A 25,825-nucleotide genomic window follows, 5' to 3' on the forward strand; every position below is an offset into this window, starting at 1 on the left:
CGCAGGCTTGCATTTAGGCCTCATTATGCACGGCTGCAAAGGAGCTGGATCACTGGGAGAGGAAGAGGAGCGGAAGGGTAGAGAGGGGAAAATAGATAAGAGTGTACACGCATAAAAAGAGAAAACAAAGAAAGAGCAGGAATAAATGATGGATGCAGAAAAGAGGCATAAGTGGAGGAGAAAGTTGAACACGAGGAGTCGAAGAAGTGGGAAGAAGGAACTAAGAAGGGAACAAAGAAAGAGAGCAGAGGATGGAGGAGGGAGAGGAGAAGTTTGGCAGGCGGTTCAGAGGGATGTGCCCCTGGAGACTGAAAACTCCCCAGCCCCTGACTAACAGATCTTCGACACTGGGGTGAGAGGGAGGAGGAGGAGGAGGCAGGGCTCCTCAGTGTAGCAGCATAGCTTCACTTCCAAAAGATTGCTCCATGGCTTTATTATTATTAGCCCACTCTGAGTGAAAGAGGAACTTTTGTTATTTTGGTGATGAAAAAATAGTGTCCGTAGAAGGATACATATCGTACACATTAAGCCTATAGCTCTGAAACACACAGCACAGTGATATCTTTTCTCAGCGCTCTGTGGTGGCAGCTGTGTTTGTTTGAACGTTTTAATGGATAACAGACAAATGAAGACAATGTACAGTGGCAGTCTATGTGTGAACTTACTGGTGCTTCATAGCTTGTGGTTGAAGTGAAAACCATACTCCTCCCTTGGTGTATTTGTTGTCATCGCTGTGAGTGACAGACAGCGTTGGCTCAGTGGGTGCCAGTCTGAATGAGTGGGCACAGATGCTCAGGGTGGGGGACGGGGGTCAACATGCCCGTCCTTGGCTCGATGCCCACTCACTCAAGACAGCTGCAGTGCAAGACAGTTGCTCCCTGCACGGTCGCACTTGAGTCCAGTAATGTTGATGTTGCTGGCTGGTAGTCAAGACTATAAGATAAAAATATTCCAACTAGAGCAGTAATATTTTTATCAGTAAGGGTCACAAGTTCCAGTTATACTGCAAGTTGTTGCTGAACAAAGACCTGACCTTCTGTCTTGCTCTTTAACCTTTTGTTGGTCATGATCTCAAATCATAAACAGCTCACATTGTTTTTTTCAATTATGAATATAAACACTTAATGTTGATCTGAGCTCAAAAAACATCCACTTACTAGTTTTTTTTGGAGCTTTCAAGTGTGTCTTAATAGTCTGCCTGAAAGCTCAGAAACTTTGTAAGTTTACCTTTGAGCTTAGAGTAGCGACTCTGTGAAACAAACTGTTCCCAAAGTTCATTTCCAATCTCACATTGTTTACAGGGATAAGTGAAAAGGAGCCAAGCTAAAATAAATTTAAGGAGTGCTGATTTGTCTGCTTTCGACAGCACAGCTTGGAGCCTAAGAAATACAGTAATTGATTGCAACTGCTGTAAGGAATGCAAACAATACAATGAAAATAATTATTGTCAAAGTCTGTATATTTAACTTCAGTGTAATTACACAACCTTTACAATGATAAATGTTTATAGGGGCTTCATCTTGATCTACTTCATTTTCATTCTGTAGCTAGTCTTGTTTTCTTACGCATCAAAAGTCTTAGGTATTTAGTAGAGACATTCACCTGTTGCTGACTCAGTCAGAAGTTATTTAAAAGTATTGTCTGACATTTCAGGAAATACTCTCACTTGCTTTCTTAGTGAGAGAAAGATAAGAAGGTTGATACAACTCTCATGCCTCTGTGTGTTATATATGAAGCAAGAGCCTGTAGTCAGTCACTTTACCTTAGCATAATGACTGGAAACACAGGGAAATAGCTAGCCCAGCTCTATCCAGAGATAAAATAATATAAAGCTCACTTATTGACATGTTATATCTCATTTATTTGTGTTGTCAAATCTAAAAATGACCATTTATGGTTAGCTGTTTCCCCCTACTTCCAGGCTTCATGCTAAGCTAAGCTAAGCATCCACTTGCTCTAGCTTCATATTTAACATAGACATGTGAGTTATGTTGATCTTGTCATCTAACTCTGAGCAAGAAAGCAATTGTGTCTTTCCCCAAATGACGAACTAATGCACGGGAGCTGAGGACAGACTTGTTTTCACATTTAGCCCTACATTTGTCAGATTTCTCTGTATTCTCTTTCAGTCCCACTTAGCCGACCAACACCAAATCTGTTATTGTTTTTTCCATCTGATGAGTCGTCTGTATGTCCGTTCGCTCGAAGCCAGCTCTCCTCAACAGAATCATCGATTGGCTACAGTATCAATCAGTGCAACTTTAATCACCATTTATTTATGAGTCACATCTTTGGGCTTAGTTATGGCCCATGTGTGGATGGAAAAGAAAAGGCTTGCAGATGTGTTGGTGGTTTATGTTGGGTCTGTGAGTCAGTATGTGTTGAGACGGGAGTATGTCGATGAAATCTCCCGAAGAGCCATCTTATCAGCATGGAGAATTCCAATAACAGAGAGAGGTTGAACCCCAGGCATTCCTGCAGCTATAGGGTTTATTTATGTGGGGAAAGGTGTTGAGAGTAGGGGGGAGCAGGCCCTCCTCCACACATGTTAGGTGGGGCAGTGGTCAGCAATAAATCAAAAAAGCAAACAAAGGCATGACACTGGATACTCCGAGCTTTATACTCAGCCACCGCACCTGCTAATGTCACACAAGCCCTGGATTTTATTGTGCCCCCACAGGTCAAGGTAACATGATCGGACTTAGACATCTCCACACACCTACTGTGCAGCACTGTAGCTGCTCGCCCGTTTGGATGATGAATGTGTATTTCACTTATCACCTTGTCGTGTTTGTTGATTAAGAGGCTGTGATTTTTCAAAACTTGGCAAAAACAGAGCGATATGTTGTCACTGTAATCTCTTACCCCGGAGTGGTTTTTTGTTATTTTAGTTTTTCCTTTCTCGCCACTTTCTTCTTATCTTACTTCAAAAAATGCCTGACTTTGACTTTTCTTTGCCAGTGCTAACTTCCCTCTCCATGTGCCTGACCACAGCGGCCCCCAAAGTTCCTGCTCCGGGTCCACAATATATGGATACAGACAGAGATAGTGGGAATGCCTGTGGCTTCAGTGTGTGTGTGTGTTTCTGATATGCTTACTCTTGAGAACTAATTCATGGCATTGGTGCATTCAAACAATTCAACAATATAATTTGATTACTTTCGCTTCCTTTTTGGTTACCATCTATCTATCTATCTATCTATCTATCTATCTATCTATCTATCTATCTATCTATCTATCTATCTATCTATCTATCTATCTATCTATCTATCTATCTATCTATCTATCTATCTATCTATCTATCTATCTATCTATCTATCTATCTATCTATCTATCTATCTACATTTTTAATCATACTATGAGAAGAGACTTAAAATAGTATGTGTTTCATCTTTAGTGGACAGTTGACAGTAAAGAGGCAGACAGGAAGGGACAGGATAGAGCAACAAAGTTCCCTGACTGAAAGCTAACTATGGACGCTGCAGTTATGTACTGTAGTATGTGCTGTACCCATTTGGCTACTTTAGTGCTCCTATAGTGCTGCAGTGATGACTGCTAAATCTGGTAGGATATCACCATGTATTTTTGTAGAGCCTGGAAGTGGCATTTTGCTGATGAAGCTAAGTGCGGCTAAGACAGAAGTGCAGTTATCTGCAACAGTCAAGTCTCAAAGAGATAATAGCATTAACTATGTTATTTGAGCCATTAGATTGAAATAACTTAGTGTTTCTTTGAACTATTTAACTTGATAATTAAAACAGAAGTTTTATCTATTTTTACTTGATAATTTTTTCTTTTGGTTTAACATCAGTAAATTGCTGATTGTTTTTTTTTAATGATCTGGTTACTTGTAAACAGATAATTAACTCTATCGTCATTCCAAACCATTTTTATGTTGAGTATGCTATTACTGTTACATAAAACTGCAAGATATTAAAAAGTCTGTCGCCACATATATATATATATATATATATATATATATATATATATATATATATATATATATATATAATCTATCACTTATTTTAATATGAGTTTGCTTACAGCTCCAATCAATGTGACAGAGCCAGTTGTGAAATGTAGCAATAAGCTTTTATTAAAGTCAAACCACTAAGATACAATGTGAATGTTTATTCGTTCACTTAAAATAAAGATAAAAGCATGTTGGTCAACCATACTGTTTTATAATATATTCGTTATCACTGTTTCATAAATTCTTGTTTTTGTGGGCGATGTACAGTAATTATGATGACGTGAATGCTGATTGTGATTCTCAAAACACTGTGGTAACACAAAACACACAAAAACCAGAACACAAACACAACCTTCTCACAGATGCCTCTAAAGAAACTGTGAGAGTATCTGGAGCAGAGTAGATTTTTGCCAACCCTTTGTAAAGGCAGGCTGATTTCCCAGCAGTCTTTGCAGTCGGGGGCTGAAAACAGAGGTTGGTTATGAGACAGAACAATGAGACAATGTTAGCCGGGCACACACCGCATTCCACTCACTGTCTCAAAAGGCTAAATTCACTAAATTGCCTCATTAAAAGTGTAAAAACACTTTAGACAGTGATTAAACTGACTATTGTGTTCCTGCACGGCAGCCATAAACTTTCCATTTTGGTTTGTCTTGACTTGTCTTTGGCTCTAAATATTGCAATAATTTACTGCAGCAGTATTTCAACTGTTAATATCCAAAGCAGCTACTTGTTTATGTCTTAAAAGTTCACTGGTCGTCCAGCTTTAGTAAACTGTGGATTGTGCAAGACACACACTTCATGGATGCTTCCTGTTTGCAATACTCACTGGATTGTCTAATAAGATGAACTGCAAGTGGGGGACCTTCCTCTCCAGAGTGTGTATTGTGTGTGCATGTTCGTCTGTCTGTTTGCCTGTGCACACACATATGGGAAGGGCGTGCATGGCCACAGCTCCCAAAATAGTCTTCAGTCCTCCCCTCTCTAATTAGAGACATTTCAAAAACCCAGATTTTAATTTTAGACTAGTAACTTTTGGACCACTTATGCACACACACACAGATATACACACTGAGTTAAACATACACACTTTCCGTATAAATAAATCCGATGGGTCACACACTTGTGCATTTAAATCTGTGCTCGCTTGCGTACACACACACACGCACACACACGCACGCGCACGCACGCGCGCACACACACACACACACACACACACACACGCACACACACACACACACTCACACTCACACACACACACACACACACACACACACACACACACACACACACACACACACACACACACACACACACACACACACATACACACATAGCCACAAACCACAAAGCCTTACTCCCTGGCCCAGCCTGGTAACCCAAGCACAATGCAGTATACTCTATAATAAGTGGTTGCACATATCAAATGAAGCTCACTCCCCATATGTAGCCCCAAGGCAGGAAAGTATGATAATAAAACTAAGTAACGCAAGATTCCCTGCATACTGTAAGTCTACCAGCGCATATATTTTGTCACTTTAACACGCATGACAAGAATATCTTCCACTCCTTCATGCAGCTTCCCTGCCCCTCTTCTCTCTGTTTGATGACTAAATAACTCAATCAGGGTTGGCAAAATGATTTCACAAAAAATATTATGCATGCAATTACATGGATGCTCCTTTCCATGACAGGCAGTAAATGGGGCTTGTAGCTTGGCAGTGTTCCATGGTGGCTGCAACAAGCCCTCTGGTGGGTCGGGGGACAATGGACACATTCACATCTTGACATGCATTTGCTGCTAAAGTGACTGTTGTGCTCAAGGGCATTTAGTCTCTCTGTTATATTCAGTGCCGTGACTCTCTGAGGACAGGCTCAGGGTCGAGGGGGCTCCCAGGACAGCCGGCTTAGGTGGCTCTTCGTCTTTTTACAACGAAAGGGTTAAGCTATTTGGATGGACCCAGGCGCTGAATAGTGCAGCGCAGTCTGGAGGCCTCTTAGAAAGTACTTATTGTAACAAAGATGACACAGCCACCTCCCATCTCTCTGCTTATGTTCTGTTTCATTCCTCCTCCCTCAACTTTCCTCTTCTTGTCTCTGCAAAAGTGTCCATTAGCAAGAGAGACAGAGAGACGAGGGCAGGGTTCAACTGATGCAGGTTTAAAGCCTGATGCAAATATCGACAGTCAGTAATCACTAACTGATATTTTTGTGCAAACAGCGACTTTAAATGTCACTCAGTTGGTTTAAAATGAACAACAATAATCATATTTATTTTAAGATTAAGATCATAAAATGCACAGCCAGCACAGCAGCAAAACTATAATATACAACCCAAACATCATCAAACCATCTGCAGCATCTGCACATTATATATGGGTTGGTTAACACACACTGGCCAATATGAAAGTTTTTACATCTTCACTTTTTTTCCACAGCCACACGCTTACACACATTTCCTGAAAATGACATTTTACTTTTCCAAAACTGTACACACACAAAAAGCCACACTTGGTCTGGCCAAACCTCAGACATCGGAGGCAAAATTAAACACATCATTCAAAACATGTTATCTTGCATCTAAATTTAACTACAGATTACTCTTTGCCTTTTGAATGACATATAAATGCTACTAAATACAGAAACACCACTGAAATGAGTGAAAACTTACTAATACATGTAGTTTTAGAGAAAAAACACAATGAACTATTCAAACTACCTCCTACAGTATCTAAATTATATGTGCAAATGTAGATTAGAGAAGTTGGGGGAACATATAAAACATTGACCTTTTATTTTGATAATTATAATATTAATTTATATAGCAGTTTTTTTAGCATTCTTTTGAAGTGATTTATAACAAGCTAATAACAGACAACAGTATCAGCAGTGAAAACAGAAACAGTGTTTTCTGTGTGAAAACATGAAGTTGCCTCTATATAATGTGTTTCAACCTTTGAAAAAGGTTCAGAATGATCAACAAGAGGTTTTTTCATAGAAGACATTTTGACATGACAGAGTACGCAAAACACAGGTGTTCCATTTAGCTGCTTCAGTTTCAGGAGCCTGGTATCGTGCATGCTGGCTCGCTTTCACACTGTCACAGCTTACCGGGACACTTGAAGGGAACAGAGCCATTGTTAAGGTAATTAGGAACACCTGAGTTTTCCTGCTAAAGCAAGTCAGCATGTCTGCTGTGAAAAAGGCCTGTTTGTCTGAAAACAGTTAAATTACGCACTGTGGTTTGTTTAAATAAAAACTTGTTACACATGGTATGAATCTAATGTATATCAGCAAACCTACTGCACACACACACAGACAGACACACACACACACACACACACACACACACACACACACACACACACACACACACACACACACACACACACACACACACACACACACACATACAAAACAGCCGCCTCCTGTGACATGTCATGACCCAGAATTCTCAGCCACTAATGAAGGTCTGCACCAATTACTGCCAGTTTGTAGCCACAGGAGCCCCGTCTCAGCAAGTTGTTGTATGTGTGTGTGTGTGTTTGTGTGTGTGTTTGTGTGTGTGTGTTTGTGTGTGTGTGTGTGTGTGTGTGTGTGTGTGTGTTGGTGTGTGTGCGCGACTGTGCGTGTATTTTCATGTACACAAATGATTGAAAGTGTTAGACTCCTTCTCAGGAGTTTCTTTTGCATGTAGTTGATCTCTCACATATGTTTTATCTACAGACTTGGATCAATTTTATTATATTTGTACATATTTTATATATTTTAATCTATGTTGATATGTTTTTAGCAATGAATACAATTACCAGATTGTTTACTTAAGTAAAAGTAGCAATACCACAATGTAAAATGACTCCATTACAAGGCAAATTCCTTTATTTAACATTCCACTTAAGTAAAAATACAGAAGAATTAAAGTATTAAAAGTACTTGCAGAAAATCTGCCTCTGTTGCAGATATATTAAATCAGCTGGGTAGAGGAAAGAAGAAAAAATGAAGTTGTGCCACACAAAGTTTGATTCATTTTTCTGACTTTTCTCTAAACTTTGATTTTTTGTGGAATACATGAATGTTTAACTCTATGTACCTCAAACAATAATTATTTTAGTGAAACCGCTGACAACTCAAGGGTTTGGGGGGGCAAAAAGCCAATAGGTTTGGGAACTTTAATCTGAAAAGTAACTACAGTTACAATATTTCTCTCTGAATTGTAGTGGAGTACAAATTAGCATAAAAAACTCAAGTAAAGTACCTAAAAATTGTACATTAGTACAGTAATTGAGTACATTCCAGCTCTGCCTGTCTGCATTTCACTGATACAGCAAATCTCACCCATCAGTTATGTCATGTCAAGCTAAAACAGATGATTAATTTTAAACATATCATATAACAGAGGTATGATTTTATCATTCCTTTCAGTTGACCTGCCCAGCAATCTGAAATGCAACTCATAGATCAAGACCAACTCCTTGTCTATGAGGTTACACTGCCATGTAATGTAATGTAGCTCTGTTTCAGGCTGTAGATCTATTAGACCTGGCATTTGGACTGACTAAGCGACCTCGGAAAACCTGGTAACAGCCAAGTCAAAGTAATAGAGTTTTTAATCCATCTTTTGGTTTAACCGCAATATTTTGTTGATCCACTACGTCTGTCCTCATTATTCCAACTGCTGTGTGTGTGATGTGTATATAAAAAGAAATACTGCCATGTCCACTTAGTTCTCCTCTGAACTGCCAATATACTTGAAAGGCAACCCTGGCAGGGGAAAGCAGCTCAAACGGGGAGCAAAAGAGGGAAAATGCAATAAAAAACACTGACAGCTTTGTATAGAATGTTTTCAGCTGTAACATACACAAATTAAAGCGCTCACACAATGCTGAGCTGTGAGTGTAAAAGTGGATAATGGTATTGCTTTCAGCAGAATGTAATTGCCTCTAAGGAAAATTCCCTCAAGGCTGAATAATTTTTTATTTATATGAACTCAAGCACTGCTGTGACACAGACCAGTGTGTGCATCAAGGCAGCATGGTAATTAAACCCAACTTAATTCAATGATGATGCTCTGAGACTCTCATTGAAAATCACTCTCATTATCTGGCTCCTATTGGTCTCAGAATTAGGACTGGATTTATGCCATGTTACCAATCTCTTTCAAGGGTTCTTGTCTTTCACCTCGCGTGTGGTCCTTGAGGGTAAGAGACCTATCCAGAGTTAAATGATGTTTACACAGTGGCCTGTAGGGTTGTTTTGACTCTCTTTATTACGCTGAACCTGCGCTTCTCTGTCTGTCTGTTGGCCTTGGAGCGCTGACTCAACGCCCGGGGTGGGAAAGGAGGTGGTGCATTTAATCAGCACTCATGTCTTCACGCTGTTTCATCAGTGACCAGCATCCAATCACACTGTTTCAGCTGGACATGTTTTTCAGGGAAAAATGAAAACATCACTATTATTCAAAGATGCATATGTAATGAGAGTAGGCAGCTTAGTCTGTAAATGAATTCTTATTAAATAGAAATCCCTCCTTAAGACCTTTATTCTGTTTGCTGTTTGCTGTAGAGGCCTGCAGCTACATAGAGCTCACTGTCTGCAATCCAGCATCCATAAATATTTTAGGGCAACAGGGGCCAATTTGAATCAGCACTTTTTACTCAAACGCATCTCATTCATGTCCTGGAACAAACGCCAAACCAGGATGGAGCATTTCCTGTATTTGCTCCCCAACACAATCTTCAAATGTTTCTGGTAGGAAGCTGGGATGAGGAGTGCAAAGATATTGACAGCAATTTTTTAGCGGTGACCGACAGCAGACAGGACATCCTGTTGTGTTTTGGTTTACTACATTCTAGCTGTGGTTAGGGCAGGGCGATAAAAGGATGTGTTTTCCTCTCGCCGTCCCTCTGCACCAGGTTGTGATCTGGAAAGCTAAAAGGGACTCTGTTCAGCTGCTCCTTGTGCCAGTGCTGTTCACCACACAGCAGGCCTTCCCACTTCCACCACAGAGACGATTCCTCAATGACATGATTTGCTGACAATGACCCAAAACCAAAAGCAGCTACAGGAAGCACGCTGCCTTTGACAAACTGTGAGAGTTTACTTTTTACACACAGGTACACCGACATCAGTCCCCCAGATCTGAGGCAGAGTGTTAAATGTGAGACTGCCTTTAAGTTAAGAGAAGTACGGAAGTAAATCAGTGAACAAATAGGATTTGAGACATGCTGTCATGCCCCTGTGTGGCCTTCAAAGGCTTTGTGGGTTTAGGAAGCAAATTGAGCAAAGCAACAAAGTGAGTGGCACGGTGCAGGGAGGAGCTGCTGTAGTTTACTAGACAAGAGTCTTTGTGTGGTTTTGTACTTTTTCACACTCCATCACGCACCAAGGAACCCTTGAACTAACAGTATTACAGTACTCAATACTTAATTTATAAAGAATGAGTAATAGTGACACAAAAGCCCAGACATTTCTCACATTGCGAGGAAAAACTGGGCAACACGTGTCAGTAAAGTCACATCAATACTTTTGCTTTGATGGCAGAAGTCTCTCTCTTTTCTGATTAAGTATATGTGGGTTCATTGATTTTCTTGAGTTCTTTGTATAAAAGAAAAGAGTGAAAATCTTTCAGATTGCAGGGTAATTTTCATATATTTCTTCACCGGTTTTGCAGGCTGCTCCAGTTATTTGTCACGTTAAAAGATAAGGTTATTCCATAGCTTGAACTTGTATTAGTAAAAAATCTAAAAAGAAATATACATTTTCCTCTCTGTTCTGACCTTTTGTTGGACCACCTGTAATTTTTTCAAGGTTGATGTTGTCCTCTTAGAAACTGCCAGGATATTTTGAAGATCTTCAATCTATTTCTGCCTGTCTACCAAAACATCAACTTTGCTCTGGAAATTCAGACAGACATTCAGGCATCTCAACCTGTTGAGCTATTAGTATTCAGATGTACTATTTCTTATTATAATACAGTGTTGAAAATACCTAACGATTCATAGATTTTCATTTGATGATTTTAAGCCAACAAGAATAACAACAACCAAAAAAAAAAGAAAAAAGGTTAGTGCTGTATATGGGAGTTTGATGTTATGTGTGGTTTTACTGACCCTGTTTAACCCCTCAACTATTATTCTACCATACACTGCATGAGGGAAGCTGGTGTCTGCTTCTGTTTGACCTGGATCTTTTCATATGACCCTCCGCTTTTTGATCTTCATGTAAATGAATTACATGAAATGGTTGAATGGGATCCTGGAGCCTGACATGTGGCCCTGGTTTTTTTTTAACGTAGATTAGATGGATTCAATTAGCTGCTCTGATTTTTCAGAGGCCTTTGTGGTCTGAAAGGGTTAAGTGAATAAGAGATGCTAAACGCAGCTGAGATACCAGCCATAGTCTGGACTGAGTTAGCACACTGCCACGCCATGTACCATACAGCTTATTGCTCTTGAAAGCAGATTAACTCAATCTGCCATCTGATCTGTCACTTGTGTCGAGGAGAGAGAAGCCACTCGTGTAAAGCCTCAGTAGCGACGCAGTACTGAGCAGACGTCGGGCCTCCCACTGTAGTAGCATGGACTTTTATGATTAAGAAGCTACTCATCTTCTTTGCTTGTAAAACTCTGTTAACCTTTGTATACTCCAGTGATGAAGTGATGTGCTCTCATGTGCCTCTGCTGTTCCTGTCACCTGCCTCCAGACACTGCTCTGTCTGTCTGATGGCTGTCCAGGAAATGCTCTCTCCGCTACCTCTGACCTCTGAAACCGGGCTCTGAATAAACAGCTAATTGGCTGGGTTTCCTGTTTAGCCTGATGGGAACGCCGACTATTTCTGTCTGTTTACAGAGTCCTGCCTCTCTCTTTCTCAGAGTTGTACTCTCTGTATTGTTTATGAAAGAACAATGTCCTCGCTACAACTGTGCTCCAAACATCAGCCTTTAGGGATTATACAGTAGTGTCCAGCCTCCACAACTCCCCTGCGTTCCTGAAAATCTGCGCCTTTTGTTGTCTGTGGGAGGGTTTCAGTTCGCTCATTTTGTGGTCTTTGTTTATTTGCGAAAGTCAGCTTTCAAGTCCTGGTGGACAGAGTTGCAATCTAATTGAAATGTTGTGTGTTGAAATCTCCTAACCTGAGACAAATGAGGGCTATGGCAACATGTGAAATTCATGTTTTTTCCAACACACAGATAAACACATCTGCACAGGTTTAAGGAAGTGTAATTATCTATTTTTTCATACAGAAAAATGGATTGGTGTCAGCACTGCTAAAGGTCTATGCGCACATGCACATCCAAGTACACCACAACCAAACATGTGCACAGTCTGACTAATAGTTTTTTTCCTGCATAATGAGCTTAGTCAAAAAGGAACTATCTGTATCTAAACTATCTGTGTTGAATTAAATGGCTTGTTTCTTTGCCAGATGTGACTTTCTCCGCTCCTATCTGTATTGAATTATTCAGGCAGTTCCGGATACTCTGTAGCTTTCATCTTGGGCCTGTATCCAGGAGCATAGGAGAGATACTGTGCCCGCAGTCAAGCAAGAGACCTCAGGTCCAGGAGTCATAGGTTCAAATTCAGGCTATGTACCACGAGAGGACTGACTCTGCTCTCGTCTAATATCCACTATAAAATGTCTTGGCTCAATAACTGTGATCTATATCATTCATCTGTTCAGTGTGGATTTGTGAACATATGTTTTTTTGTTGTTTTTTACGAAGCTAGAAATAAGGCTCTGATCTTGGAAAACATCACATTTTGAGGCTCCCGTGGAAATTAATATGATTGAATGTGCATTATAGGATAATAATCCCATTGATATAGCACAGCAAAACCTAAAATTAAGACAATTTTGGTTTAAATGCTAAGTGAAACAGTCAGAGAGGCATCGGTTTCAGTTTCAGTATTATTGTCATTTAGTGGAGCAGCCTCCATCTTTTGATTGCAGCCCAGTTTTAAAAATGCATTTTTCTGGTTTTTAGTTTTAAAAGATAATTGTAGGAATATATTGACTGAGGTGTCCAATAAACTGGGAGAGAAGATGATTTACTTTCCATGTTGGTTTTCCTTTTGTTTGTTCCTAGAAGGGATAATTTTTCAGTTCTTCAAACCTCCCTGATGTAGTGATTGTTAGTTACTGAAGTGAAGAAGTGAGCACTGGTCAGTTTGTCCCTGTATACCAAGACTGGATGATTAAATCTGGTCATTAACTGAGTTGGAAGCCACAGAGCTGAAGGCAGTATTTTTATTGATGTGGCAGGAAACAGGGGGGCCGACTGCTGCTGCTGAATCTGTAAATCTCACAGACTATTCACAGTCAGCTCCCTCTTTTAAAGGCGCACACACAGCTCCACTTTCTCGATCAAGAGCACACTTAATGTCGCAAACAGCCCATTAAGTGCCATGCGGTAAAGGCAAAGATGATGTGAAACCGAAGGGCGTGTTAATGATGGCGGGCTGTCGCCGGTGAAGGGCCCCTGCTAGATCCTGAGCTCCTGCTGTGGGGACGGGGATCACTCAGACATGGTCAGGTCTGGGGTGTGAACATTCAGCAACTCTGCAACTAAACTGCAACACCAAATAAAGTTACGGAAAGAGAAACATTCACCATAGACTTAAAGAAGAAGACAGGATATGTTGGCTTTTACAATATTTAAGCAAAACCACAAGTTTTTTTAGTAGCCTAAACCTAATAACATGTGGGACACACAGAACCTCCAAGTCCATCTAGACTTCTTATAACACTGTGAGGACATTGCACTTCCTGAATTGGAAAAGTGCTGTCAATGGACATAAGCCAGGCAGCAATTACTGTTATGTTCCTTTAAACAGCTTTTTAAATGGAGACAAGGTATGAGTATGAGTATGAGTTTGAGTCTGAGTTTGAAATTATTAAAAATGTACAGCTATCACAACCAACTTTGACAAGAGCAGGTCCCTCAGAGCAGACTGATTACTGTAAATATCCATTTCCCATGATCCCACTCCCGTCAGACATCTCAACCTCGCTTCCAGTGTGTCCTGGAGCCCTCTGGTCTGATAAGAGTCCTGTAAGCCAAGTGATTCGCCAGTAGGGAAAGGGCTAATTAACATAGCGTTTGATGTGGAGAGACATCCTTTTGATGTAAAAATGCGAAAATGCTAAATGATTATCAAGATTACAGTTTCCCGTCTAATCTTGATGTTCTCTTCAGTCTTTAACATTAATTGGAAACATCTTTGCCTAATGTCTCTGGCCAAGCTAATCTTACGTGTGACTGCAGCACAAAGTGGACATACAATGGTTCAGATCCTTTACTTTTGACCCTTGCAGCGTGTGTTTGGTTAAACCTGACTTCTTCTTTTTCAGTAAAACTGATGTCCAAGATTGTAATTTTGCATATTTGAGTTTGAGTATAAGATATGCTTCAGTTTATCCTCAGTGGAATATTCCTAACAATACTGTGTTTTTTCCTTTTTAGGATCCTGAGCCAGAACAAAATCAGAGTTTTAAGAAATGGATCCTTCTTTGGACTTAACGCTTTGGAGAAGCTGTGAGTAGCCGACTGTTTATCATCCTTTATTAATACTTCCCTTTTCCAGATTGTTACAATGTCATGTTTATCGTGTGGGTGATATATATACGATGCATCCATGCGCGGTCGGTCATTTTGGCTTGCTTTGGGATAGAGAAAAACAGACAGGGTATCAGTGAGATCTGAGCAGCTCAGTGTGCTTCTATCCAATGGGCCTCTGTCCAGAAGGGAGGCTGATACACTCAGACTGGCTATCAAAGAGTTATGTTGAAAAGTTCACATAATTACACTCCAGTCCTTCGTTATCAGGTAAGCCCCACTCCACTGGACAAGATAAGGGGATCCCTGACAAGAGGTGTGCTTTGGCAGCTTTGCCTGTGGCTCACAGACAGTCTGGCCCTCCTTAGTAGTACCATAATCTCTTTGAATGGGGTGTTAGATAGGTGATAGACAAGAGAATTTTGTGGGGAAATACAAATAAGCAGCACTGCTGGTAACAAACAGGAAAGGGACCATATTGGAAAATGTTGCCTATGAGTGTTGTCTTGTGTATCGCAGCCATACCACTCTTTTTTTTTAGAAGAATAGTGACTCCAATAGAGAGAAAATTGCTCTTAGACTTCAGTAGTCTGAGTGAGATCTAACTTGTCAAATATAGATTCAAACAGCAGTGGATGATCCAGACTGATTTTTCAGGTGCTGTGTGTCCTTGGGCTAGCTCCATAGTCGTGACAGTGTTTACATGCTATGGCATCCAACTGCAGGCTTTCTGGATACTCCGATGTGAGAATTTCATCTAATATGTGTCCCATCCAACGGAAATTACTGATTCAGGGAGTGTTCTTTTACAGAGCATCCCAGTAAATCTTTATAGCATCCTGGTAGCTAACAACACACATGGAGCAGCTTCAGTCTGGATACTGTAGTCTGGCAGACACTTATTTTGTTGAGGGATGGTGTAGGGGGGTTGGGTAGGGATATTAGTTCCACATGCCACTCAGAGCTGCCACCCATGAAGCTAACGAGCTTTTTTCAAAAATGTTGGAAGAAAGAAAAATATGGTAATTTGCCATAGTTGTTAGCTTGTTAGTACCTACCTACTGTTCACACCAGATGTGCCGGTCGAGAACAAAAGCCAAATTTGCTGAAGTTGCTGTTTTTATGTCTGCCATGTGAACGCCACGGGTGATTAGTTTCAAGGCCAAGTTCTCAGCTCTCACCTCAACTGTCTTGCACCCTGGTGAAGCAAAGAAGCTGATAAAGTTGTTGACAGGAAGACCCTACACTTAGATCCTGTGACTAATACTACTTTGGAGAGAAGTAAAGCCAAAGTAGGTCTGTAGCTTAAAGTGCATGATGTAAAATGAGCTGATGTTGCTTGTTTTTGTAAGTGCGGACAAGGCTCCCTGTAGCGCTACAGGGTCGGTGGGTCGAGTAACCTGAGCTTACCCACTAACTGGCCTTTGTACCTGGAGCAGGGGTAAAACTAGCAGGGAGGAACAGGGTGGAGCTTTCTTGTAGACTCTTAACTAAGAGAGCAAGGAGAAAAGAAACAGAACAGGCAGACAAACTTTAACACACACATACTTTTGCTCCACAGAGGGAGATGTGGGCGTCTGGTGTAAGGAGAGGACATAACGTAAATCATGCAGGCCTCATTTCACTCCTCTGCCTCAACCTCTGCTGGCTCTCTGACACACAGCAGTGGAGGTCTGCTCACTCACTCTGACGTCTTCAACCTTTAATTGAGCCCTGCACAGCTTATAATTACATCTGAGCTCATGGGAAAATTGCTGTCTGATGTGAAAAATGCCACATTGAAATTCACCGTTGCAATGATGGAAGTGTTTCAAGGGATGAAATGAGAAGTGAGTTTACAGTGAAAATTTGGATGCAAGTTTTGTTGCCTGTTTACTTAATGTGCTACATTTTTCCTTCCCTGTGAGATTACCGTTTTGTTTTGTCCGTTCAGGTCTTCTCATTGTTTCCAGTATGTTGTCTACATGTGCTTGTCATTTGGAGCAGTAGTGAACAGTTCTGTGGTCAGTGATCTAATCAAAGGCCAGCCTACTAGGGCTGAGTAAACACACATCAGGGAATTACACAGCATCTCTTCCTCTACGTGACGAGGATAAACACTGTCTGCTCCCTGGCTGCACACACACTCTCACTCTCGGCCCATCTCTGTTGTCACTTCGGCATGTACTGTAACTCTGAGTGTGTTTCCTAGTATGGGCACCTTCACCTCTCGTCCAGTCATTTCAAATGGGTCTGGTAACTCTCTCAGCAGACGTGCACTCACACCCACATGCTCACACCAGACGTCTATTCAGAGTTGAATGCAGTCTGATCTGCTGTTGTTAGTGGGAGAATACAGCTCCAGGGCAGGCCACCCTCCTCCAGGCCCGGGCCAGACAGTGCAGCAATCTACACAGTTAGCCCTTTCATTGGGACAAACCTCCTCAAAGCCACTATTGCCTTCATAACCTGCCAAACCACCCAAGTGCAGAGGAGCAATTTAGCCTTGTTTGTTTTTGCCCTCTTACTGGACTACTGTGTTTTTGTAGCTTTTTTTAATAGGTTTGCCATCCAACAGCTACATTTGGATCTTGGAATACTTTGTTTCTTTCCAGCTTTTGGGATGAAACACTCATTGAATCATACCTGGCTTGTGTGGCAGTGCTGGCAATATGCAGTACGGTCACTTACATACACATGCATGCACATACAAGCTATCAGGCCTCCGACACTGCACCGGTGTACCTATTCGAGTACCTCCACCTCTGTGCACACCCTCTCTGATGGGAGCTGACGCTGGCAGCCCCACTAACGAGCCGGGACCTTTATGAGTTGTGGACAGATCCCAGCAGCCTGTCCTGTGCTGATTTGAGGCGAGGTAATGAGAATAATGAGCAAAGAGGGTCGAGGTAGTCTGGCTCTTGTCCAACTGGGCCCCACTGCACCATGGGACACAGGACAGGCAGGCAAGGCACAAGGGGCCCTCATTACCAGGTCTGCTCACCCTACGGGGAGAAAGGGAGCAGAGAGGGAGAGCAGAGGGCAGTGATGATGATGGATGAGGGAGCAGCAGGGCGCTTCAGTGGACAGGTCTGAAAGGCAGGAGTGAGGTTTGTGGTTAGGGCTGGTTAGAAGCTCAGGGTGTTGGCAGCATTATAGACTTTGTCAACAAGAGAGTCTGAAGTGATCCCTTAATCTACCTGACATGACTGTACATTCACTTTTCCTGTGCTGTCAAAGAATATGCACAGGAACTATAATGCAACATTAGCAAAAACTTTACTCACAACAACTTCATTCCAGGGCAGGAAATAAAGAGTTTGTGATTCATGTAACGCAACAAGAATTGAGGGAAGTTTGCACTGAAACCTGTGACCAATAAGTCATTCAGGGCATGAGAATGTGCATATGTTGGACAAGTCTTAGAAAAATTCTGCACACGATAGAAAATATATACTATACAGTATCATCACATTACATCTATTATGATTACAAGTGATAGTGCTTGTTTTACAAAAGGGGAGATGAGATCCACTCAGTTTTTGCCTTTCAGAGCCTCCCTGAAACCGACCTTGAAATCGCCTCTGCCATTCTGAGCAGCTGGGGTTAGGAAGTAGTCCAACTTAAACAACTTTACCATCTGACACAGGGGAAGTGGAGCCGAGATGGCTAAAGATGGTATGGTGGCTGGAGAGAGAGGGAAGGAGAGGAAAAGGGAGGGAGTGAGGGAACACACACTCCTGCAGTTTGTCTTATATAAACCTGAGCTTGTTTTCCTTAGCAGGAGATTAACATTATTTCCACAGAGGCTAAGCAAATTACCTTGATGAGTGGGAACAAAGCAGAGGTAGGCAGCGCTATACTGTAATGTGTAAAAACAGAGGGAAATGTGCGGACATGGCAAGGAGCCCCTCTGTCTAGACCAGTCTGGGTAAGACAAGGTTCAGATTGTACCAGCCCACCACTCCAAGGAGAGCCCGGGCCAGCTCTGGAGGTCGCACATGGGAGTTTCATTTCTCCCTCACAGGAGAATGAATATTTGTGTTAGTATGTTTTCCTGCACACGCCATTGAATGGCCCCCGGTTAGGCAACGGTCACCTAATGAGAGTGCATGACATTAAGGGGCGGAGCGGGTGAGGAAGGGGTTAAGCGTGCTGGAGAGTGGAAACAGAAAGGGGGGTGCTGCTGGAGTTGATAGACTCCAGATGTGTCTTTCAGATAAACTGAAGGAACGGGGTGTGTTTGTATTGCAAGCCTAGCTCAGTCATGGCTCTGGGGGTTTATTGAAACAGCAAGCAAGCCCCCTCATAAGCCCATTACCAAATTGTACGCTTTATACGCCAGTAACTCTCTCTCGCACACTCATTTGGCAAACTTGATATGGTTTCAATGGCATTTTCCTCTGGAGGAACTTGAGCTTTTCTAGACTTACTTCCCCCCACTTCCGTCTGTGTTCCTTTTTCTGCTTTATTTTTGCATCTCCCCTCTCCTAGCTCACCGTGTCCCTCACTGTACCTCCCCCTACCCGCTCTCTACATGCTGTAGTCCATCTACTGGCTGAAAATTCACTCTCGGACATGAGTCTCCCTATTCATAGATAATTTGAATGAAAGGCGTTTGTTCCTGTTTCCTTCCCAGTTGTAAAGTGTACTTTGTTTCAACCCCACGTCTACTGACTCATTGGTACAGACATTCAGTGAGACTTATGGGTCTTTCTGTGCAAATGACTCAATTTGGCACCAGAACACATTGTAATAATATTATTTTATAAATATTATTGAGACCAGTAAGTGGAAAAACAGCTGTCACTTCTGACCCTGAGACACTTTGGCTTTTGCTACATGATTAGTAATCTGACAGACAACTATGATGACGTACTGTATGTCCCATTACAAACATAACTAAGTTTCATTGTTTCTGACTGCTGTGCAGGCTGGTAGATTTCACGAAATTAGCAGCGGGCATCACCCCCATTTCTAGGCTGCTCCTAAACAGTTTGTGGTTCCACAGTTTTCTTTGGCAGAATAATGTCCAGCTCCTCTTGCTGCAGACTATAGAAACATATAATCAACTTAGGAAATTTTACACTTCAAATAAAAGTGTATATTGCTATTTCTGTAGATCCCTAAATGCTGTGCAGCTGAATCCAGAGTTTATGTTACCATCAGTCATAAGCAGAGCTGAGGGTCCTATTCATTTGAAGCATATTACTGCGGTGGTGATAATTGTCCATGTTTGAAAGGAAGAGACCAAAGTATTTGTCCAGCAGTAATCCACAAACTGTAATTTTATTGATATGTCTACATTTTGTGAGCTGCATCTTATGACAGCCAGTACTTAAAAAGCAATTGGTTTCCAGATGAATACCGACAAAAAGTTGATTAGCCTTCCAATCTGAGAGGAACCAGAAAAAAAATAAAGAAAATAATCTGGGGAAGGGGCAGCAAAGCAGGAAATTAGTATAAAAACAAGAGCTCGGCAGATCCTGGTTTCCTGTTTTTGGGGGGAAGGCAGGAGTACGTTTGGGGCCTGTGTTACAGAGCCCCCATTGTGAGCAAGTGTGTTGAGGAGTAGGGAGGTGGGGTCTGCGGGGCCATACACAGGGACGATTTTGCTCAGTACTGAATCCCCTAACCCACCTGCCCCTCCCTAAAGGGGAAAGCTAGCTAGTAAAAAAAGGAGAAAAAGGAAACTGTAAAAATAAACGAGCAAGGGCCTCTGCTAGAGACGGCAACCAGACAGGAAATGACACGCGGCACAAAAATGGTCTCCACTGACCTCTGTCAGGAGCCAAGGTGCCAGCTAACCCCTTTGCTTTCTTTTTCCAACATACCTTTAACCCACAGATTTGCATCAGGAAATAAATAGAGTTACAGCACAGAAAATTGTCTCTGAAATGCCACAACTTTCCACCAAAAAAATTCCAGGAACAGGAAATTCTTGATTCTAGTCTGCCGATAATGAGTGGCCATTCCCTCGCTTCAGTCATTTTCCCAGCTCCCTCCAGGGCCGGGGGCCTAAACAATGTCACTGGAACACTCCAGTCCCTGCTGCTGTGCTCGTGATAATGGAGCACTCCACGTCTGGAGCGCTTTATAGACCGTGTCTTCATTATTACCCTCTTGCTGCCCTACAAGCACGTCGCTCCTCTCCAGCCTGCATGGGGCCCAGGTGCTCATCCCATGTACCCACAGAGAAATGACTCTTCAGAATGGCAGAGGACCAGCCCCATTGATTAGGAGGAGTTTTTTGGGGAAAAAAAGACATTCTTAATGTCAGGCTCTGGTGTTAGGCCCAGCGGCAGCAAACAATGGCCTCTTTTGGGCTGGGAGTGAGCTTGAATCTGTCACAACCCAATCACATAGGCCACATGTGGCGAAGGGGATAAAGCACTGCACTCACAAGGTTACAAAGCACCAACTCAAAGAGAAACGGCATCAAATTCCTAAGTGATAAATGTAATGTGTCACCACCAATCATGTTACTATTTGAAAAAGCACATGCTGCTACTGAGATAGTTATTGTGGTATTCACTACAACTTGCAACTTCTAGGCTTCTAAACTGTGATATTTTCATGCTCGGCAAGTGTGAGGCTTTGAATTATTTCTTGTCTCTGATATTATCCTCTTGGTGACAGCTGTTGTCATCAGTGTCAAGGCTGCTGAGCTGTGAAGCTGTTGTCAGGGAGGGCGCTGTCTGCTCCAGAGGGCACACAGACAAGTCATCGCCTGAGCATGAGCCCTCCTAAAGGTGCTGTTTGTGACTGTAGGTTTGAAATAAAGTTTGAAATAAATCTTCTAAAGAGTTGAGATAGCTTTTAGGGGCTAGAGTACAGCTTTTGCTTTGATTATGGTGGTGAACAAGGGCTTACATTTATATTTATAGCTTATATTTTGGCTACAGTGGTTTGGCTAGTGTTTATAGTCCTGTTGTCTCTGGTGAGCTCCTCCACATTCCCCAGCTTGGTGATAAGAGAGTGTATGAGAAGTAGTGGACTGTTGATACTGTATTCTTCAGGCCAAAGCACACACAGCACTCTACCCTCTGAAGTACCATGTAAAGGAGCAGACTGTGGGAAATGCGGATGTTTGGTGTATATTAGTTGTCAATACACTAGGAAAAAGGTTCAACTACAAATAGTTTGAAGTGCTCATAGATTATAATACTGTGGTTCTCAGCATGCTTTCACTGGCATAAAATTTGTGGCTAGGTGTGTATGTGTGTGTGTGTGTGTGTGTGTGTGTGTGTGTGTGTGTGTGTGTGTGTGTGTGTGTGTGTGTGTGTGTGTGTTTGGTGTGTGTGTGTGTGTGTGTGTGAGCAGCAAATTCAATGTGTTTGTGTGTGTCTTTGCTTGTGCTTGTGTGTAAGTTCTGTTTGTTTACATCTTAGTATTGTCTCTATTATTATTAATATTATTATTATTATTATTATTATTATTATTGTTAACATTATTGTTATTATGATCATTATTATTATTAATAGTATTATCCTTATTGTACTATTTAAGATAATTTAATTGAAATTGAGATTTATTTTGTAACAGAGACCAGAAGGAAGGGAAATACCAACACAAACAGTAACACACATCTCTAAGTAGTTCTATAATTAAAGCTTTAAAAGTTGGGTGCTCTGGGGGTTTAACAATGTCCTTACTTTGAACCTGCTGCATGTTGTTGTCAGCTTTCTAATAAAAGCATGAATTCCACACCCCCCCCCCCCCCCCCCCCACACACACACACACACACACACACACACATACAGATGCCCATGAAAATGTCTGAAGAAGGTTGAAGGTGTGCTAATTCTAGGCATTAAGCAATTACTGTATATGCAACTCAATATTGCCAACACTAACAATAAGACAAAAGTGCAGTTAAGCTGTTTTATTTCTGTGTATAAATCACACCTGAGCTATCAAATCCTCCTGCTTGATTATACTGACATATTTGGGCAGCTGTGTACAACTAACATCAAATTTAAAGAAAAGCTGTAGAGGTGTCGTAAGGTATTATTCCATTATTCCACTCTTCATCTGAATAAGAGCTTAAATATAGTGACCGAATTAGAATTTGGTGTTTACAGGGGCTCTGCCCTACTGTACTCTCCATATCATCTTAACCCAATTGTAAATGCATGTTTGAATGCAGGTATTCAAGGTTAATGTTACACAGCAAATGCATGTGTGTGCGTATGTGTATGCGCCATCAGAGAGAGGAAATAGTGGGCAGTGCCTTGCTTTTCATTGCTGCGCTAATGAGCCCCGGGACACACAGACTGGAAACAGCAGTATTGTTCTCCCCCTGCCCCGGTCAACAAACCCTATACAGCTACTGACACACAGAAACACATACATTCAGAGTGCCACATTAAGATTACTGCATACATTGTGACAGACCAACAAGGCTACACACACACACACACACACACACACACACACACACACACACACACACACAGTGAAAGGGCTGTTGAACAGATACAGTTTGAATCAGAGAGGTGGAAACATCTCCACCTTTTTTTAAAAGCTGTGAAGTTGTTGCAAAGAGTTCAGTCTGACAAGCTGGCATCCACTCAAAGAGCTGTGCTGAGCTGTCCAAGGCTGTCTGCTATGAGACAAACACAACAGACCTCAGCCTTTTGGTCCAAGGCCAGATAGCTTTTCCTCCATCATTATAACCTGTCTCCCATCTATAATCCAGATATGAGCAATGGCCGCGAGAGCTTGGAACAACAGCAAAACCCCTGATCTCTGACTCTATCCCAGCCATACCGCATAGTCAATTTTTTTTTACTGGAAGCCATTTTCTGAAACAATTTTCCTGCCCCAGTTTGATCAAAATAGCTCATCTCTTGGAAAGCGGACAAGGCAATGGTTAAGAGACGCCTGAGGTGGTGTGAGGCAGCGTGGTCGAGAATGGTGATGACAGATAACTATTGCGCGAAAAAAGGACCAGAAAGTCCCCTGAGGTCCAGCCTACCACAGTGGCATCCTGGGTAGGGATGGAATAGAGAAAAAAGGCAGCCTGTATACCGCAGTGTTAATGCTTGTGAGCTCCTGTAAGGAAATCCTCCTCTGTGATGAGTCCAATGGGATTAGGCATTTTTCATGCTGTAGGAACATGGATCACATTCCAACCTACGTTGGCCATGTCCTGCAGATAACCATCCGTCTCCTGACCTGCTTTAACCTATTCCCTACTGACCAATAAAGACATTTCTTGGATTCAAAATCAAATGCAGGTTATAGCTGATGGAAGGGGGCATGCGGCTGAATTGTTTAACACATGGCTTTGGGTGCGGAATGGGAAAAGGGTGGAGAAGAGTGCAGCGGATAGTATCAAATTAGATCTTCAAAGACAGTCAAAGGGATTAATATTTATGGTGCTGCAGTGGCCAAGTTTGTCGTGGGAAGTGTCATTTTGAAACAAGCTGAAAAACAACAGAACCCCTTGCTTGCAGTTTTATATTCCACTAATATTTTACTTGGTCAAGTATCTGCATTTTGCTGGTGTCAAGCCCAGGTGGCTGATGGGGTAAGATTTCCTATCTGTGTGCAGAAATCCCCTGCTGTTTCCCACTGGAGGAGCCAGGTTAGGACATGTGTATCCACCACTCCCCTTCATTTTCACTTAAAGAAGCTTTCTCCTGATGTTTCAACATCATCCCTGCATGCATTTTCCCATTGACCTAATATTTTTCTCTTTCTCTCCAGGGACCTCAAGCACAACTTAATCAGCACCATCATGCCCGGAGCTTTCCAAGGCCTGTCTGAGCTTCGGAAACTGTAAGTAGACATTAACATGATTCACATTCCATTCGGGTTCAGAGCAGCAAATATATTAACAGAAATCATAAACACAGACATGGAAATTTTGAATTGTTTTATATGAGACAAATGCAGGAGTGAGGGTAGTTTTTATGACATGAGCAGCATTGTTCGACAGTTTCACGGTTGAAAGACACAAACCCACATATCCCCCACATCTATCTTAAGTGTGCACTGTTTTGGCAGCTCTTGGCAGATGTCATGCGTTATATTGAGCTCCCAGTGTTAATGTGACCATAAAGGCCTCCTCCGTTAAGTGTTTCTGCTGATCCTTTTGGGGGCCTGCAATCTCATCTCTGGTGCCCCGCTCCACCACTGTGGAAACCTCAGGGCCATGCAGAGGCTCCTCACACGTCATTGGATGTGACAGGGTGACTGTTCGCAACCACTCGCTGCTCACTCATTGTGTTTTTGGACACTGAGGTCTGGTTGCGGTGTGGGTCGGAGCTGGTCGTCTGTGCCGCGCCGTGTGACTCCCCTTCCCTCCTCCCCCTACTTGTGTTTTCCCTGCAAGGTCTGGGGCTTCTCAAAACAAACAGGGGGAGATAAACACATGCTCTGGACAGCTCTCTGCTGGGTAGTGTCAGAGGTGCAACAGAGCAGATCCCTCTCTGGCTGTGGCTATACATCACACTCAGAGGTGGACAGCAGAACAGGGGCCCTGCTTTTGGTGATAAACTTTTACTGGGGTCCCATGGAGTAGAGATAAGGGAAAGTGGCAGAGTCTGTGGGCATGCTGATTCAGATTTAACTTTCTAACCCCTGTAGTAGAATATGAATGAGCAGACTATAGTGGAAAACCAAGGTACCAGAGGCAGAGAAAATCCCTTTGTGTTAATTAAATACGGTTCAAAAGAAGGTCCTGCAGTTCAGTTCTCTAGTGTTGATACATCTTGACTTGATCTGATAACCAATGCATTCTTTTGTCTTTTCATACTTTTAGCGATCTATCCAACAACCGCATTGGCTGCCTGACTGCAGATATGTTCCAGGGGTTGACCAATCTCACTAAACTGTAAGAGATAAATAATGGATTCAATAAAAACACTGTACTTTCTGTGTCTTGGGGAAGCTATCAAGTTAACATACTCATATTTAATTTGTGTACTGCTAGGAATCTCTCTGGCAACATCATATCAACCATGGATCCAGGAGTTTTTCAGGAGCTGCCGTCCCTCAAGCTAGTGTGAGTGTTAGAGACACTCTGCTCTCCAGACGTTCGGTCTCACGGCATACCATTCCATATCTGAATAAAACAATACATAGTCCAGACAGAGATAAGATTCAGAGTTCAAGGGTTTGCAAAGTCATTTTCAATTACTTTGAGCCTGTAGAAGTACTAAAATTAGCAATGAGAATTAATTTGACATGCATTTATCTGAATTTGGATGTTTTTATGTATTTTTGATTTGTAGATTAAAAATATTATTTTGAATTTAGGCTCATCATAAATCAGAAGACAATTCTGTATAAATTGCAAATGTGA

General features: G+C 42.0%; 1 protein-coding gene across 1 annotated transcript in view; it reads left to right on the plus strand.

Moving 5' to 3' along the window:
- The window catches only part of adgra2 (adhesion G protein-coupled receptor A2), a 35,033-nt gene that overhangs the window by 2,493 nt on the left and 6,715 nt on the right, over positions 1 to 25,825 (plus strand). The window contains exons 2-5 of the mRNA XM_062418077.1: positions 14,440 to 14,511; positions 24,226 to 24,297; positions 25,283 to 25,354; positions 25,454 to 25,525. Of these exons, the coding sequence (XP_062274061.1) occupies positions 14,440 to 14,511; positions 24,226 to 24,297; positions 25,283 to 25,354; positions 25,454 to 25,525 (288 nt within the window). The remainder of the gene's footprint in view (positions 1 to 14,439; positions 14,512 to 24,225; positions 24,298 to 25,282; positions 25,355 to 25,453; positions 25,526 to 25,825) is intronic.

The sequence above is a fragment of the Scomber scombrus genome, chromosome 4 (assembly GCF_963691925.1).
Source record: "Scomber scombrus chromosome 4, fScoSco1.1, whole genome shotgun sequence".
NCBI lineage: Eukaryota > Metazoa > Chordata > Actinopteri > Scombriformes > Scombridae > Scomber > Scomber scombrus.